Source organism: Miniopterus natalensis, chromosome 10, assembly GCF_054644295.1.
Source record: "Miniopterus natalensis isolate mMinNat1 chromosome 10, mMinNat1.hap1, whole genome shotgun sequence".
Taxonomy (NCBI): Eukaryota; Metazoa; Chordata; class Mammalia; order Chiroptera; family Miniopteridae; genus Miniopterus; species Miniopterus natalensis.
The window spans coordinates 78202575-78220584 of NC_142090.1; the positions used below are offsets into that span (position 1 = coordinate 78202575).

Sequence of the window (18010 nt, forward strand, 5' to 3'; positions counted from 1 at the left end):
GAGCCTTTCTTGGAAATTGTAAAAGAATGACTTTAAAATAAAATGGTTAAAGAATGACTTTAAAGTAAAAATTTAGGCACTTTCCCACTCGCCGCCTAAATCCCACTGCGTTGGTTTGGCTCCCTGGGCCCGAGAGGCAGGGAAATCAGGGCAGCTTCCTCCTGGGGCCTCTCGGAGACAAAGCTTCCCAAGGGCGGGAGGTTTCCGCTCCCGCGATTCCAGGGCCGAAGCACCCCCAGGTTTGGCAGGAGGGAAGGAAGAAGAGCGGGGAAGGGAGAGGAATTAAGGTTTCTGAGACTGGACCAGCACCTAACGTGTGTCCTATCGAATGCAGACATTATTATTATTATTTACAAGAGTCAGAAAGAAGGTCCAGGAAGGTGGGGAGAGCAGCTCGCTACCTCGTAAATGGTGAGCTTCAGAGCTCAGCAACTCAACTTCTGGCCTTCCCGCCACAAGCACAACAGCCATTCTTTGAGATGATCCCCAATAGTCAGGGTATCTGGTGAGTAAAATATGCAATTTGGCGGGTCCAATAGAGCACCCCCCAGTGAAAAATAAACAAAAAGGGGAAAAGGGAAGAGCCCTGGACCCAAACTCTGAAGACCTGCTTTGAAGCCCTCACTCGTCAGTCCCTGCTCCATCTGTAGCCTCACTTGTAAAAGCTGAATTAGACCACCTGTAAAAAGCTCTTTTTTTCAGGCTAAGCCAATCCTAGCAGGTATTCGTGATGCAAGTCCAAGATAACTGCTCCTTCTCTCTCCTTCCCAAGCCCATGGAGTCACACCTGAGCTGCTTGCTCTATGCTGTTATCGAGAAGAGAGAGAGCCCAGGTGTCTGCACCAGGAGCCAGAAAAGGCAGGGTCATCAAATCAGTTCCTGTGACTTCCTCGCAGAGGAACAAACCCTAGTGACGGCATGTGTGGGCCAGTACTCATGGCGTCGTCTCAAGTGGTTTGGACCTCCGGCCAGCAGATGCTGCCCTCCGACAAGTAAAAACCAACTGCCACCCAGCCGGTGTTGCTCAGTGGTTGAGCATTGACCCATAAACCAAGAGGTCACCAGGTTCAATTCCCAGTCAGGATGTGTGCCCATGGTGTGGGCTTGATCCCCAGTGCCAGACATGCAGGAGGCAGCCAATCGATGTTTCTATCTTTCTATCCCTCTCTCTTTCCTCTCTCTAAAATAATCAATAAAAGCATATTTGGGAAAAAAAAAAAAAAAAAAAAACTGCCAGTGACTCTGCCTCCAAGCGCTCCCAGGGCTTCTCGGGGAAGACCAAGGCCAAGCTCCTGCCACACTCTGGAGCCTGCTTGCCAAAGAGCACAGGATGTGCCAACCGGCTCTTCCCAGAGCAGCTGGCACCAATTACCCAGACCCAGCTGGAAGCCCTGGCAGGGGTGAGGCAGGAGCTCCAGACTCCAGGCCTGGTCGGAAATCCTACACCAAAACAAAGACAGCCTGGCAGCCGAGCCAGCACTTGACATAAGTGGCTGGCGGGGGGCTGCGGGAGGCAGCCAGGGGGCAGGCTGGTGAGCTCCATCCAGGGAAGCAGCTGTGGGTCTGGGACACTTGCCCGCTCCCTTGATTTCAGAGCCACTCCATCATCTCAACCAACAGCCACCAGTCGCTGGGCACCCAGAGGGGGCCAGGTTCCTACGTTCCTCATCCTACTGAACTCTCCAACAACGCAGCAAAGAAGGAGGTGGTGTCCCCGCTGACAAATGAGGGACCTGAGGCTCGAGGAGATTAATGAGGTCTCCACAAGCCCAGGGACAGGAGCCCCCGGAACTGGGTCTAGAGCCCAGGTCTTCCGCACCACGTCCCTTCCCACCCAGCCTCCTGGTGAAGGAGAGAGAGCTGAGCATCTAAAAAGGGACTCACTTCGCAAGGCCATCACAAGTGACACACTGAATCCTGAAAGATGATTAACCGGTTGAGGAGATGGGAACATGTGGAGGTCCACCATGGATTCATCAGGAACAACTGTACTGCATCGGACACCGACGCCCAACGACATAAAGGTAAATGCCCTTTGGCAGGAAGGGCAAATCTTGAACAATGAAAGTAGAAGACCAAGGTCATCCTTACAGCTCCTCAAGGACCAGTATATGTGGGTGTTTGGTCCAGCAAGACTCAGAGCTGGTTGTCATTATTATTATTTTCATGTTAATAACATTATGGAAATATATGATTCTGAGTATATATTATGAATATATAATATTATTATTATGGAAATAATATTACAACAGACATTTACCTCTAACTATATACGAGGTGCTGCTCCCAGTGCTTAATGTACATTAACTCATCTCATCCTTTGAAACCCTAAGAGCAGGTTATACAATTATCTTCTTTTAACCGATGAACACGTTGAAATACAGAGAGGTTAAGTAACTTGACCAAGACCACACAGCAAATAAACTGTGAAGCCAAAATTCAAACCGAGGCCATCAAGCTCCGGGATTCACACTCGTCACCTCTGCACATACCAGCTCTCACATCCAGCAGGACCCACGCGTGCCAGGTGCGTCCATACTATTACCGATAGTCACATTGATTATTCATGACAAACAAGTCGAGGAACACGAATTAAAAGTCATAAGGCTTCATGTCATATCGGAATGGAACTAGACTAGCCCTGCAGGCCAGCAGAGACACTGGGAAATCTCCCTCATTCCCCCATTTCCCACTGGAATTTGATGTCATAAAGGGAAACGGCCGGAAGGCGCAGGCGGCTACATGCTGACGTTTTGGTTCTTTCCTTGAGTCTAGTTCAGTGATGATCTGTATCAGGGGAAAACTCCGGCCTTCCCTCCTTTATTCCTCATACAGAACACTTCTCTTCTGACACTTCTGGTCTCCAAAGCTGTGGGGTTCTCTCCCCACCATGAAATTCTGGGACACCAGCTGGGTGTCCTACAATTTAACTCAATTCTCACACTATCTACCTGGAGCCGGCGTCAGATCCCGCAGGTGAAGGGCTCAGTCCCGTGAGAGACTGCCCCCCACTTCCGATGCCAATCTCAAGTACAAGGTCCCCAGGTTCCCACAACTTCTGTCCGACTCGGCTACACACCGGAGGTTCCCATGACCTCCTCCCCCTTGGACTCGATTATTTCCTAGAACAGCTCACAGAACTCAGGGGAACACTTACATTTACGAGTCTGTGAAAGGATTTGATGAAGGAGATAGTTGAATACAGGGCAAGCTCGGGGAGGGTTCAGAGCACAGGAGCTTCTGTCCCGGGGAGTTGGGGTGTGTCACCCTCCTGTACGTGGATACATCCACCCACCTGGCGGCTTCCCAAACCCATACTTTTGGGGTTTTTATGGAGGCTTCATTTCCAGCCCTTCTCCCTTTTCTGGAGAAGGTGGGGGTGAGGGGAATGGCTGAAAATGCCAAGATTCTAATTCTGGCTTGGCCTTTTCAGTGACCAGCTCCTGTCCAGGAGCTACCCAGAGTCCCTCATTAGGACAAAAGATGCTCCTGGTGCTCTGATCACCTAGGATGTTACAAGCATTTTAGGAGCTCTGTGCCAGGAACCTGTGACAGAGATCAACATATATTTTTTTCTATTATGTGACATTATCCAATTCCCCTGTGAGCAAGAATGACTATACAGAGCTGTGTACACAAAATCTAGCCTACTGACTTCAAGAATAATTTCAACTCCAAGCTCTCAGCCAGTCCTACATCCAATCGGCCCCCACTTTGCCCTGAACTTTGCAAAGCATCTCTCACCAGAAATCCCCAGTGCACCTGACTTGGCCACTCCTCTCACCTTCCCACTCTGGGGCAGCTTTGAGGCCTTTGGGACTCAAAGCTCACCTCCTTCTGGGAGTGGCAGGAGCCACAGAGATTTCCTTACCCGACTAGTTCCTTTATGGATGGAGAGACTGAGGCCCATGTTAAGTACTTGCCCAGGACTACAGAGCAAGTTAATAAGGAATTAACCCCACCTGATTCTGACTCCAGCTGTGTTTTCCACTACACTGTGCATTTCCCCCCCATGGTTCTCCCTACCTTCCCACAGTGCCTGTTCAGCAAATGTTCTACTTCCAGTAATAATAGTGCTATAGACTGAGTGTGTGAGTCCCCCCAAAATTCATGGATTCAAACCTAATGCCCACTGTGATGTGATGGCATTTGCAGGTGTAGATTTGGGGAGGTGATTAGGTCATGAGGGTGGAGCTCTCATGAATGGAATTAGTGCTTTTATATATTTTTTGTTGTTGATAATCCTCACTTGAGAATATTTTTTCCATTGACTTTTTTAGAGAGAGTGGAAGGGAGGGAGGGAGACAGAAACAGAGACAGGGAGACAGAGAGATCACACCACAACCTTCACCCACTCACACAAGAGCCAGCTCTGGCCACAGTGTGATTTCAGGTCAAGGAGAGGGATATTGAGCTAACACGCACCGGGTGACAGTCAGGCACTGTGCATGGCACCTCGCTTCCCCCATGAGGAAGGGGTCACCAGCCCCCTATATTCAGAGAAGGAAATTGAGGCTAAATGCCCTTCCTGGCCAGGTAAGTCTTTGTGTGACTCCAAAGCCCAGAGTTCCCCACCACAATTGCGAGCTCTCAGCTGCTAGGCACCCTATAACCGTGCACTCGGATTGCAGGGTGACAGTCACCACCACACTGTAACAGCCTCATTCCTCAAGCTAAAGGCACATTTAACAAGTATTAAGTTTTCCTAATAACAAAAAGCATGTTAAAGGCATTTTAGAGTTGACAAAGCAAATGTTCCTGCACTGCCCTTGGCCCTCACCACAGCTCTACAGCTAAGGAGCACGCTCCTGCTTCACATATGGGGAAACTGAGACTCAGAGAGGGGAAGTGGCTGCCCAAGAGACAGAATGGGGGCTAGGAGGCGGAGGCGAGGGTCGGAGCAGGGGCCTCGAGCCCCAGGATGCCGACCCCTCCTTTGGCGTGCTGCTCCACCCAGCTCTGCTCCAGTCTTCAGAGAGATGTGAGGAGGAAGCGGAGTCAGGGCAGGTGGCACTGACGGGCAGCTGTGGAACATTTCACCTTAGATCCCTATTTGGTTCTTTGCTCCCCCCATCACCCCCAAGCAGGCATACAATGCCCAGAGGCCTTGCCCCCACCGGCACAGACAAGACACATGGCCGAGAGAGCACCAAGACCAGTCGGGGCCGAGAAAGTCCTCAGCCATATGCACCAAGGGAGGCCGGGGCCTCTGTGCCTGGGCTCAAGCGTGGGCCGCACCCCCATGGCATGGAGCCAGGTCACCCTGCCTGGACCACCCACAGCCCTGCCCGGAGCCCCCCTGGGAGGAGTGTCTGCCAGCAGACCTCCCAACTCAACGTGGGTTCCCAGCTCCCGGCTGTCCAAGGGCCGGGCAGGGAGCCCTCACTCCAGCCCCTTGGGCCTCCAATCGCCGCCTCGAGGCCCCTTATTTTTCCTCCTCTGGGACAATCTCACAGAGAGAAACAGCGGCAAGGGAGCCAGTGGCAGTTGCTACAGGAGACGCATCCCTCTGCTAGCAACCCCTCTTCAGTACAGCCTAGAATTTTCCACAACACCCTGGGCCAGGTTCATCTTGAAGGAAGCAGCTCTTTGCTCTACGCCCCACCAACTGCACATACTCCCGGCAGTGGCTCCACCCATGTCCTTCTGACACCCAGGCAGTCATCACTGTGGGGAGAAGGGAAATGGGGGCCCTCCCTGAGCCCCACTTTCTCATCTGTAAAATGAGAACCAAAAGAGATCGAGCGAGGCCCACTGGTGGTTAAACTGCTTTGTGTCTTGCAGACATACTTCACTTTTGGGGGGGAAGAGTGTGTGTTTGTATTTCGGGCAGCCTCGTGGAGAAAGTAAGAATATACGAATCGACTTAATACAAACCCAGACAGGCATCCAAACCCCAAAAGGCAAGGACTGTTCTTCGGGAAACAAAGACGCTACGGCTCTCCCCCTGCCCCGGCCATTCACTCTGCCCATCCTTCCAACCATTTGCTACAGTCCTAGCTCGGTGGTTTCCTAGGGAGAGACCTGTCAAGTCCTGGAGGCTCCGTGACCGTCCGCACTTTGTGGATGTGGCACATCTACAGCCTCGCAGACGTGTTTCCAAGACCTCTCCACCACATACCTGACCTCGTGACCCAAGGAAATGATAGAAAGAGGACCCAAGTCCGTCTGCCCTGGGACACAGGGGAAATAAAGTCCACTGTGGGAGGCAGCGGGGCCTGGGACAAACCCTGGGCTGGGAGTCAGGCCCGGCGGTGGTTTCCACTCAACTCTGCCACTAGCAGCTCGTGACTTTCAGCGAATTACTTCCTCTCGGGAAGAGTTTCTTCTCCTAAGCCGGGGTCATAATAGCTCCCTTTCATAGTCACTGTAAAAGGTAATCCAGGGAACTGAGTAGAGCACCCAGCTCAGTGCCTGGTCCACAGCCCACAGCTACCTATTCTCAGTGCAGCCTTGGCCTTCAGGGTCCCAGAGTCCCTGCGGTCAGGGCCCAGGCCAGTTTGTGAGCCAGTTCAAGGCCAGCTCAGGCTTGCGTGTCAGAGGGGCCCCCACGGTGTTTCTCCATGTGGATGCTATTGATGTTTAGGGTAATTCCTCCCTGTGTGCCCGCCCCCCACCCCCTGCAAAGCATTTAACTCTTCTGACTTCTGCTCACTGTAGAGACTTTCTCCAGCACCCAGCATGGTGACTACCAAGTGCCCCACATAATACACCCCCTGGGGAGTATCACCCCTGATGGGGAACCATAGCTGAAGCCTTCTCCCTGCCCAGTCTGAACCAGGAGTGGATACCTCCTCTTAGCCCAGAAATGTCCACTCTCAGAGAGAAGGTTTATCAGGAGCCCTCCAAGGAAAGTTTCTTCTTGGCTTTGCCACAGGGGTGGGTCACACTGCCCCTCCTGCAGGGCTCCCAAGACCCCGACTGTCCTCATCTCTGAAGCTTCCGATACCATAATGTGAATTCCTTCAGTCACGTGCTCTGACCCGGAGATTCTGCGTAGTTATCAGACTAGAAGGGGAAGTGATTCCTGATGACAGTGTCAGACACCTGAGAAAAGGGGCGCTCTGGGGACCACCGGGATCTCCTCAGGCTCCTTCTTTCACTTAGAGGAGGGGGACTGTCCACCTACTGCTCCCTGATGAAACTGTGTGACAAGCTGGCAGCCACAGGTGTGGGCTACAAGACACCCATATGTTCTCAGAGCAAGTCCTGACCACCAGTGCCCCACACTGACGATGCGGGAATGAGTCCTCAGAAATATCTGTAATCCAGGCGACAGACAGCACTCGAAAGGTACATACACACACGCAGAGACATAAATACATGTGTATCTATGTGCACATATTAATATATATTAATTGTATAAGTATTATGTGATTAATATATAGTAATTACATAATATGTAGTATAGTAATTCATTTCTAGTAATAACTGCATATTATATAATTAATATGTTGATTGCACATATAATTAATATCTAGTATACCCATTAAGAGTACTTGCAAATTAATAAATTATAAACTCCCCAGAGGAAAAACACACAGGCCAAGAACATAAAAAAAGCAATTTTACGACGGAAGAAAATACACGTGACGGTGAGCTACTACCTTCCACCTCTCAAACCAGCAACTTTTTTAAAAATTATAGTGCCCTGTGCTCAGGAGACTATGTGAGTGACTTGGCAGATTGCTGGTGGGAGTGTGGGCTGGGATTTCCAGAGGGTGGTTAAACAATGTTTTAAAGTCCCTAGAATTATACGTGCTCTGGGACCAAGCAATTGTACTTGTAGAAATCCTCCAGAGGGTGGGCCTGGGTCCTGCTCCCTCTCATCCCCATGAGGATGCCCCCAGCCCTGCCTGGTACCCCGCCTGGTACCCCGCCTGGTAAAGGGTTTAGCAGGGAAAGGAAACAGGGCGCCACTGGGAGTGCAGAGGACAGGAGGCAGCTTTTCCTCCAATGCTTGGCTCCCTGGTGCACCCTCCGGCCTGGGTTCATTCTCTCTTCCCTCCCCCCTCTCCCTTTGCAGAAACTGTGGCCAGCCTCCCTCTGTGGGGTCTATTTCCATGCGCTCTCTCCCACCCCCTGCGTGTTTCCATCACCCTCAGCCTCCCTCCTTCACTCCTCTCTTAGCCTCTGTCCCCGCACCTGTCTCTGTATTTCTAACCTGGTGTCTCCATTAACGTCCCTGTGCCTAGACGGCGCTGTCCTTCTGCCTGTCTGTGTCCCTCTGCGTGTCTGTCTGTCTTGCTGTCCGCCCTGTCCGGCGCCTTTCCGTCGCTGAGCTCCCTCTGGCTGTTCCTATGCCCACCTCCCGGCCTCCAGGTCCCTGTCTCTGTCCCTCCCCTCCCGAGACGAGTCCCTAAAATCACCGCGAGGAAACCGAGCCCCTCAGAGAGGTGGGCTCCTGAAAGGGCCTCTGCGGGACGCAGGGTCGGACACCGGGGAGGGACGCCGCGGGGACAGCCCAGGCGCGCGCGCCACCGGGCCCCTTGCTCGCGGCTGCCCGGCCCTGTCGCCAGTCCCCCGGCTCCCGCCCCGCGAGCGCCTGGCGGCCCGGCCTCGCCCCGCGCCCCGCTCCCTCGATTGGAAAGCGCCCCGATTAGAAGGCACCTCGATTACAAGGCACCCCGATTAGAAGGCACCCCGATTAGAAGGCACCCCGATTAGAAGGCACCCCGATTAGAAAGCACCCCAATTAGAAGGCACCCCGATTAGAAGGCACCTCGATTAGAAGGCACCCCGATTAGAAGGCACACCGATTAGAAGGCACCCCGATTAGAAGGCGCCCCGACTAGAAAGAGCCCCGACTAGAAAGCGCCCCGACTAGGAAGCGCCCCGACTAGAAAGCACCTCGCCGCCCCCGCCGGGAAGGGCGCCGGCCGGCCGCGTGGCCGGTGGGGAGCTCTCACCGATGGTGAAGCTGTAGCCATCGATGCTGAAAGTGGCGCTGCGGCACTTTTTGAAGCCCTCCTTCCTGCTGCTGGCGTCCGTCATGGCTCAGCGGCGGTGGCGGAGCCGCGGAGCCCCGCGCCCCTCCCGTCGCCGGCCGCGCCCCCTGCCCCGCCGCGCCGCGCGGTCCCCGCGGGTCCCCTCCGGTCGGCGCGCGGGCTGCAGGCTGCGGGCGCGGGGACCGCGAAGTCCGCGAGCGCTCCAGGCGCGCCACCGAGTCAGCAGCGCGGCAACTGCCCCATGGCCGGGGCGCACTTCCAGGTGCGGGGGGAGCGCGGAGACGGAGGCGCGCACCCGCGCGTCGGGGGCCGGGATCCGCGCCTTCCGCACCCGCGTCTCCTGGAGCCGCGGAAACCCGCGCGCCGCGGGCACGTCTGTTTTCCGTCTCAGCTTCGCCTGCGCCTCTCTGGAGGCCGGTGGGGTTTGGGGACCCAAGGGAACGGCTCCGACTTGGCGTCGTGCTTGGAGATGTTTTCTCTGGCAGGCGGGCGAGCTCCCAGCAAGCACATCAGCAGATGGAGAGGCAGCCGCGCGGGGCAGATGCCGCCGAAGTTTACTCCAAACAAGGAAGTCGGGGCGGTCGCCACGCCCACTTCCTCCCAGCAGCTGTCCCCTCGAGTGGCCTGGAGCCCCGAGGAGGTCACTGCTCCCCTGTCCGCGGCCGGGAGACAGTCATCAGAGTGCCCGGCCTTCGCGCCGAGGCCCCGCCGTGTGCCATCCGCAGCCCCGCCGAGCCCTCCCGCGGCGCGTCCCGGCGCGTCCCAGCCCGAGCGCCGCTGGGCGCCGTGGGGCGGCGGCGATGTTACCAGCCCTGCAGCTAAGGCTGTTGTTGCAAAAAAGGAACCCGGGGCCGAAGAGGCTTAACGAAGGTCCTACAGCTGGGAGGTGGCAGCGTTTGGACCTCGGTGTTTCATTTTAGGACAGCAATCATTCGTCCTTCCAGGACCTGAAATGACTGAGTCAGGCCAGGTGCATGCAGGGGAAAACCGTCCCCTCCGACCAGCGAGCAGTTACCATACTTTTATAATTGCATGGCTCTGTGTCAGGGGCTGGAACCAGAGCCCACCCCGTGTCACATTCGGGATGACGGTGCCATCTATGCCCGAGCTACTGTGGGACTACAGTTCATTGAACCTCATTTGCTGTGCCGGAATTTGACACAATTAACAAACGCTTGTCAGTATTAAGAGAGTCAATTAGGTATGTTTCTAACTGGTTCCAATTGAGTTTAGGGAGCGGTGGGTCCAGAATCTAACTGAAATTAGAAACCCTCTCCCCAAAAAAGGCACATGGGCACCCATGTGCAGGATTCTACATAAAATTTCAGGGGACCCATAAAACCCTCAAGCCCACTGGAACCCAGGTTAGTGAATGTCTCGGGAATGGAATCTTCTTCCATTGACCGTGTATTTTTAGAGAAAGAGTGTTTTTTAATATCATGTGTAGTTAGTGATAAATTCTCTCTGGGAAGACTTAGGACCACACTCACATGGATAGTTTGCTTAGGTTGACGGCAAGATTGAGTGATCCAGAGGCAATGGGCGTCACGGGTACCATGGTACCTCTCAGCCCGGGAGTCAGGGGGTGCTCATGCCCTGAGGTGCTCCTTGAGACTGAAAAAGGTTACAACGTGGAAGCGTGACGAGGGCTCTGTGGACAGGTAGACCTGAAATTGGGCTCCACCGCTTATCATCTAGATGACCGTGAGCGAGGTGCGAGGCATCCCTGAACCTTGCTTTCTGCGTCTTACAATGAGGAGGCAGAGGAACTGGGTGAAAGCTGGGTACGCACTGGGCATTCAGTTACTGCAAGCATCAGGTGACTCCCAATTTCATTATGTAGATGCTGTGGGAAATTCCTCTCCGTGACAATAATATTTTTTATTATTATCACCGTTAATTGTATAAGAAAATTCTACATATAATATATTACACATCATATTATATATGTTTACTATGGTAAACCACCAAGAGTTTCTTATAGTTCCCATTTCCCTGTATTTCTCCCACTTTCCCAAACCTTTAGCACAAGCACTTTCCTTCTTTTATGCAACGAGGAGCCTGAAAGCCCTGAGTTACAGTCTCCTATAGTAAATGATCGAGAAAAAATAGCCTAATGCAATGGAAATTTTTCCTTGAGTGAGTGAAATTAAAACTTGGTATTTAATCGCTCTTAGCAGAGAAGCTTTTTTAAATGTGATCGATAAAAATAACAACAATGTGATCAGTTCTCTGTCCCCTAAAGACTGGTAAAAATAACCTGCCTGAGCAATTAGAACTGTTTTTAAACCGCTTCTCCCCAGAATCATTATCTCTCTGCCTGGTTTTCGAGATTGCACACCTACAGAGCCACTCAGCGCTTTGCTTCCAGTGCGAAGTCTGAAAGCAGCCTTCCCGGTGTGGGGCTCTTCCGCCAAGCCGGGGGGGCTGAATGCCAGCGTTACATAAGCCACGGGAGAGAGAGTTCAAGACTGAGACCAGAAGAAGCGTTGCTCTTGCAGAAAGGCTCCTTCAGGAAGGCCTGCGAAGTAGAGAAACTAAACCAGGACAGCCAAGCAGAAGTGTGGAGCCTATGCTCGCGTGGTTAGGGCAGGGGTCAGCAAACTAAGGCCTGCAGGTCACATCCAGCCTGCCACCTGTTTCTGTAGAGTCTCTGAGCTAAGAATGGGTTTTTACTTTTTTTTTTTTTTTTTTGGTTAATCTACATCTGAAGATATTTTTTCCAATGATTTTTAGAGAGTGTGGAAGGGAGGGAGGGAGGCAGGGAGGGAGGGAGGGAGGGAGGGAGGGAGGAGAGAAAGAAACATCTATGTGAAAGAGACTCATCGATTGGTTACCTCCCGCATGGATCTTAACCGGGGCCGGGGATCGAACCTGCGACCCAGGTACGTGCCCTTGGTCGGGAACTGAACCCGAGCCCCTTTGGTTCACAGTGACACTAACCACTGAGCCACATTGGCCAGGGTGGGTTTTACTTTTTTTTTTTTTTAATATATCTTTATTGATTTCAGAAAGAGGAAGGGGGAGAGAGAGGTAGAAACATCAATGATGAGAGAGTCATTGATCGGCTGCCTCCTGCACGCCCCCAACTGGGGATTGAGCCCTCCAACCCGGGCATGTGCCCTGACCCGGAATCGAACCCCGATCACCTGGATCCTAGGTCAACGCTCAACCGCTGAGCCACGCCTGGCCGAGCGGGTTTTACATTTTTAAGTGTTTGAAAAAAATTCAAAAGAAGAACAAGTCATGGGACACGCCGAAACTCTATGAAATTCCAATGTCAGCGTCCACAAGAAAAGCTTTACTGGAACATGTCTATGCCCGTTCATTTACATATTATCTGTGGCTGCTTTTCAAGCAGAGCAATGTGCTGGGCTTCCCTGCTTGATTCCTGACTTCCTCTCAGGACTTCCCCTGACACACCCCGCCAACCCTTCTCACTTCAGACTCCCTTGAGAGGACTCTGACACTCTGTGCTTCCTGGGGACCAAAGAAACACCACCACTAATGTTTATTGAACACCTACTATGTGCCAAATCCTTATTAGTTTGCATAGCTAACCTCAGTAACAAATGCCCACGGTCTCCATGTCTGACGCCACAGTAAAGGTTTGTTTCTTGACCATTACCAAGCCCAATATACACTAGGGTTTGGGTCTGTTCTGTGGAATTGTTCAGGGGCCCAGGCTCCTCCCATCTAGTTTCTCCACCACCTCCCCAGGTGCCAGTGTCTCCAGCAGGTGCTCTGCAAAGTACCTGGGATGGTAAGTGCTCTGCAAAATACCTGGGACGTGAAGGAAGAGAAAGGGTGCAGGACCATGAGGAAGGACTTTAGGGACCAGGCCTGGAAGAAACACACATCCCTTCTCCCCAATTCCATTGGCCAGCAGTTAGCCATTGAACCCCACCAAGCCACAAGAGGGGGTTCTAGGAAATGAAGTCAGGAAAGAAAAGAGAGTTTTGTAAACATGGGCCCTTTGAAATCCTATCCTCTGCACTGTTTGGACCAAATTTGACCTCCAGGTCGCCAGGTGCACGCACAGTTTACACCTGTGTGCCAAGAGCTGAGGGAAAAGCCTGCCCAGATCAGAGCTGTAACCCTCCCATCATAAGGGCTCTAAGTGATATAAATTAAAGATTTGCCCCAGAAAGAACGCCTCTTCTTCATGTGGTCTGATGTTGGTGTTATCACTTACAGCAGGTTTAAGGGCATGAACTCTTTTAATAGTATGTTATAGTTCCAGCTTTAGAAAGCAAACCGAAAGAATAATTCATTTAGTAGCTGAAAATTACACCGTCTTGTGACATATGATTTTTTTCAATTTCTGTAACTAGAAACATAAATATAGAGAAACAAACAAAAAAATTCAGTATGTTAAAAAGCAAGGGAAACAGCAGAGAGAAATTGGGTGAATAATCTTTTCTAGGGCAACAAAATTCACCACATCAGAGATGCTTGGCGGGGATCGGGGGAATAGGGGATTAGGATAAATACAGAGCATCCAAGGTGACAGTCTGCACGGTGATAGGTCCCAGATGGGTCACCCGTTACGGTGGAATCAGCAAAACACCTGCAGCAGGCCGCACAAAAGGGAGTTTAGGAGTCTAGCATGGGTCAGGCCACCTTGTGCCAGGCACTGTGCTAAGTATCTTACACATGCATCTATCTCATTTTAAGCCTCCACTAAATAACAAAGAATAGAGTGATGGAGTTAGATTTCTTACTGTGGATCTGAAATCCCTGGAGAAGGTAACTGTTCACAGTGGCAACCTTGGCAACAGAATTATCAAGCGCACCAAGAACACTGGGACCGAAGAGAACAGGCAGGCAGCCCAGAAGGGGATTTCTGACACCACAGTGGATCCAGCTATTTGGCGAAATGACTTGTGATAGGAAGATACTTCTCCATCTGTTGCCCACGGGCAGCTCAGTCCATCTAGGACTTCCTTCCAGCTTAGTGATTCACCTCAAACAAAGCCAGCGAACACGCACCCACTCAGATACACACAGCTAGCTACACACGCACACACTCACACACACACGCTCACCACCTCTGTGTCCTGGAGGTGGCCCCTGCTGTTGATGATAATCATACGGATGCTGGTGTTTCGGAGAACATGTCACAGAACAATAGTCAATGAGAGTGAAGGTAAACTATATTTCAGAAAAAAGGAAACGACAAGTAGGATGCAATATGGTCATGATTATGTAAAAAACGCACTTCAAAAAGACAGGAAAAAAACACACAAAATGGTATCAGTGATTATACTGCGGTGCTGGGGTCCGAGGTCACGTGGGTTCCCAGAGTCAGCGAGATCAGGCTTGTCCTGATTCCTGTGGACACAGACTGGCTGCCCCCGGTGGTCTCCCACCCAGGAACCTGGGGGGAATTTAGTTTCTTCTTCCCCCAAATTTTCTACTACACCTATAACTTTTTAAAAGGAAAAATATTTTATTTTGTTTATATTTTTATTGATTTTGAGAGAGAGAGGAAGGGAGAGGGAGAGAGACAAACATCCATGTGAGAGCAAAACATCAATTGGCTCCCTCCTGAATAATTGGCTGCCTCCTGCTACCAGGGATTGAGCTCGCCACCCAGGCATGTGCCTTGCACCGGGAATTGAACCAGTGACCTTTTGGTGCACAGGACAATCAATGCCCGACCAACTAAGCCACAGCAGCCAGGGTGAAAAAAATAAATATTTTAAAAGCCAGTTGTCCATACAGACACAGGTATCAAAATTACTTCCTGCATTTTTCATGTTTAAAACATTTTCTAATTTAAAATATACATTAAAATAACCATCCTGAGCCAGATCAATGACCCATCCCTAGACCGCAAGCTGCATGAGGGCCACCAGGTCCTTTGTTCGCTATGTATTCCCGGTGCCTGGAACGATGCCACGCACGGAGTAGGCGGCGGGTGAATGAATGAATATTCTCGTTCCGACCGGAGCTTCAAGAAGAAACGAGAAAACTGACACCTCAGCCTTCCCAGTCAGGGGTGAGCGCTAACCATCCTCCAGGAGTCGGGGTGACACAGTCCGTCCCTGCCCCTGGCTGAGTGAAGAATTCATATCCGTCCCTTAAACACTCTCGGCTCCTCTTTGCAACCGGGGTTTCATCCCTGCATCCAACCAGGGCCTCGTGGGACAGTGCTGCTCCCACATCATGGGGAATGGGACCCTCACCTATCAGTACTTCATGAAACACTAGGCATGTTTGTCACACAAGGTGAGCTGGTGCCCGAACAAGATGACAGGCCTGCATGGCTCGGGTTCTCGGTCATGGGTTACCGAGTTCTCCTTGTGGGGAAAAGCACAGAGTCCCTAAATCAGCAGGATGGCTGAAATCTCAGAATCACAAGCAAATTCCCCCAGATACTGCCCCAGAAAACTGTTCTTGAGAACCGACAGTCTGTATTATCATGACAAAAGCAAGCAGGCAGAATTGGCAGCAGGTGGGAGGACTAATGATTTCTCGCTGAGATGCTTTTGTCAGGTATTTAAGATACCAAAAGGTGCGTGTGTGGTTTTTCTTCATTGTGATAAATTCTCACACATGCATTTGGCACCCGCGTTTCCAGCGGGCTGCCTCTGGAGCCAACCAAGGGCGTTTGGGAGGATGGCTGCGATTTGGTTTTCTCTTCTCACGGGGCTGCCTCTTGGCTTAATTCACTCTCCCCCTGACTCTGAAGTCATCCTTCAGACCACGGAGCGTCGTCACCGACACGGCCTGCACTCAGCTGACACTATGGGACTGGCTCGGAGTGTGTGACGACTGAAGCGCGTCACAAGGACTGAACTGCTGCGGGATGGAAATAATAGCGGAAACGGGTAAAAATGAGAGGTTGACTCACTGATTCAATCGAAAGAAAAGAGAAGTCAGTGGGTCGTTCTGGGAGTTTTCTTCATTTTTAACTCGTCTGCAGAGTCCCCCACTGTGGTCCAGCCACCCTGCCAGACCCTTTCACCTACAGAATCGCCTGTAGCCCTGACGACAATGCCCATGTCCCGCAGGAAAGAGCTGAGGCGAATGTGAGACCTAAGTGGGGACCATCTGACTCCTCACCAGGTCTCCCTCCACCACGCTAGGCTGCCTCTCGCCATCTTCTGGAAGGTGTCAAGTTTCCAGCGCCCACTCTTACTGTTCCCTCTTCCTCCTTAAATAAAGTCCACAGAAATCAATAAGCAGGGGAGAGGGGCTCTCGTCAGAGCCCACAGGGTAGGCCCTAGTTCTTCCCCATCCCCGCACCTGGAATACAGAGCTGTGCCCCTGGCGTTTACTGCCCTTGACCTGAGGTTTCCCTCCCTGGATGGAGCCCCAAGGCTCTCCCCCACCCCACCCTCCCAAGGATCTTGTGGGCTCGGTTCCCATCCACAGCACTGACCACCTTCAGCTTCCTGCTGCACAAAAGGAGACCTGAAAACCCGAGTGTCGTGAAGGTGACTCACGCTGGTCAACAGCCCCTCACACCACTACAGACCTGCTTCCCTGATACACAGCGGGGCCCTTGAAACCTCTCAACAGAGACTCTCCTGGGAAGACAGGAAGAGCTCCAGCTGCCTGGAAGGAGTAAGAGGGAAGAGAGGATCAGAATCCCCTTCAGAGTGTGATAAAAACCTCCATACTCCAAAGCCTCACAGGGTACCTCTCACAGTCCCAAAATGCCACAGCCCATAGAACCAGGAACCTCCTTTGGCAAACAGGCTCTTCTTCCCCCACTAGGGCCCCAGGGTGCTGTCCACCCAGCTGTGCTTACTGCCAGCACCAGTAGGAGGCGCCTGTGTGCTGGCAGGACTCCGCAGGACCTTGGCCCCATACCCAGTGGTCTCTTCTCACCAGGACCCACCCCTTATCTGGAAGAAGTGACCAGGGTGAAGGACAGTGAGCATAGTAGCAGGAGTTAAGGCAAAAAATCATGAAATGATTAGCCACGAGGCCATGAAGATCTCATTTGCAGGGATATTTTCCCACAGAGACAGTGCGGAGTCCTGCAACCAGGCCTCTCAGGTAGCCCAGCTACCTGCACCAAGCACTGGTTGCTGCTGCTTTGGAACTAGAAATGCTTAGGAAACTCCTGAAAGACAAGGCTGGTTCAAGGCAAAAGGCTCAGGACCAAAGCTCAGAAGAGCTAGATTCAAATCCCAGCTCCACTAGGGCTGGGAAAAGCATTAGCACTGAGTCTTGGTCTTTCCATCATTTCAGTGGAACTCATAGTGCTTGTCTGCCATACTTCTTAAGCTGTTGCAGGAGCAGAGGAAAAGAGTGTTTGGAGGATTTCCAACCAAGCCTGTCACGCACAGTGGGGCTTACCTTGCTCTCCTGTGCCCTTGAGTTTCTCCGTGATTTCCCCTGGGCTGTCCAACTCCTCTGCAGCTTCCATCCTCCTGGCTCCTGCCTCTGTCAGCAAAGAAAAGACATATGGCCCGTCAGGCATCTGAAGATCACCAGGGAAGCATGTCCTCAGTGACCCTGCTGGGGTGTCTGATGCAGCTGACCAGTTCCTGTCTTGACTTTTGACTTAGGCTGGTCCTGTTCTCCCATTCCCAGCTCCCTCCTGGCTGGCTTTCTGCCCTCCCCATGCCCCTTAAACACTGGTGTGTCCCCAGGGCTTAGTTATAGGCCCCTTTTCTCACTCAATGGCATCTGTCCCCTTGGGTGCTGTTTGACTCCTATTTCTCCAGTCAGCACATTAAGGGACTGAGCCATCAGGCAACCAGCGAGCCATCACTGAAAAAGGGACCATCAGCTAGGAAAGTGGAGGAGCTGCCTTTAGACCCCTGGAATGATCCCAGATGGCAAACATTCCTGGTCCAGAGGAGGCAGGAATAGAAATGTAGGCCAAACTCTGCTATAGAAAGTCATCTTCCACAACTCTGCAAGTCACTACAATGACTCCCATTTTCAAGTGGAAAAATAAACTCAGAGAGGTTAAGTAATATGCCCAAGTTCACCACGCTCATAAGTGGCAGAGTCAGGATTTGAACATGGGTCCTCAACAGGCCCAGTGCACTCTTGCCCTCCCCACAGTGATCCCTCTGGGTATAAAGGACATGTTT

The 18010-nt window shown here is 52.0% G+C and overlaps 1 protein-coding gene across 1 annotated transcript in view; it reads right to left on the reverse strand.

Moving 5' to 3' along the window:
* Positions 1 to 18010, reverse strand: part of PDE1C (phosphodiesterase 1C) — a 288209-nt gene that overhangs the window by 241473 nt on the left and 28726 nt on the right. Inside the window, exon 2 of the mRNA XM_087821246.1 lies at positions 17265 to 17351. Coding sequence (XP_087677372.1) covers positions 17265 to 17351 — 87 coding nt within the window. The remainder of the gene's footprint in view (positions 1 to 17264; positions 17352 to 18010) is intronic.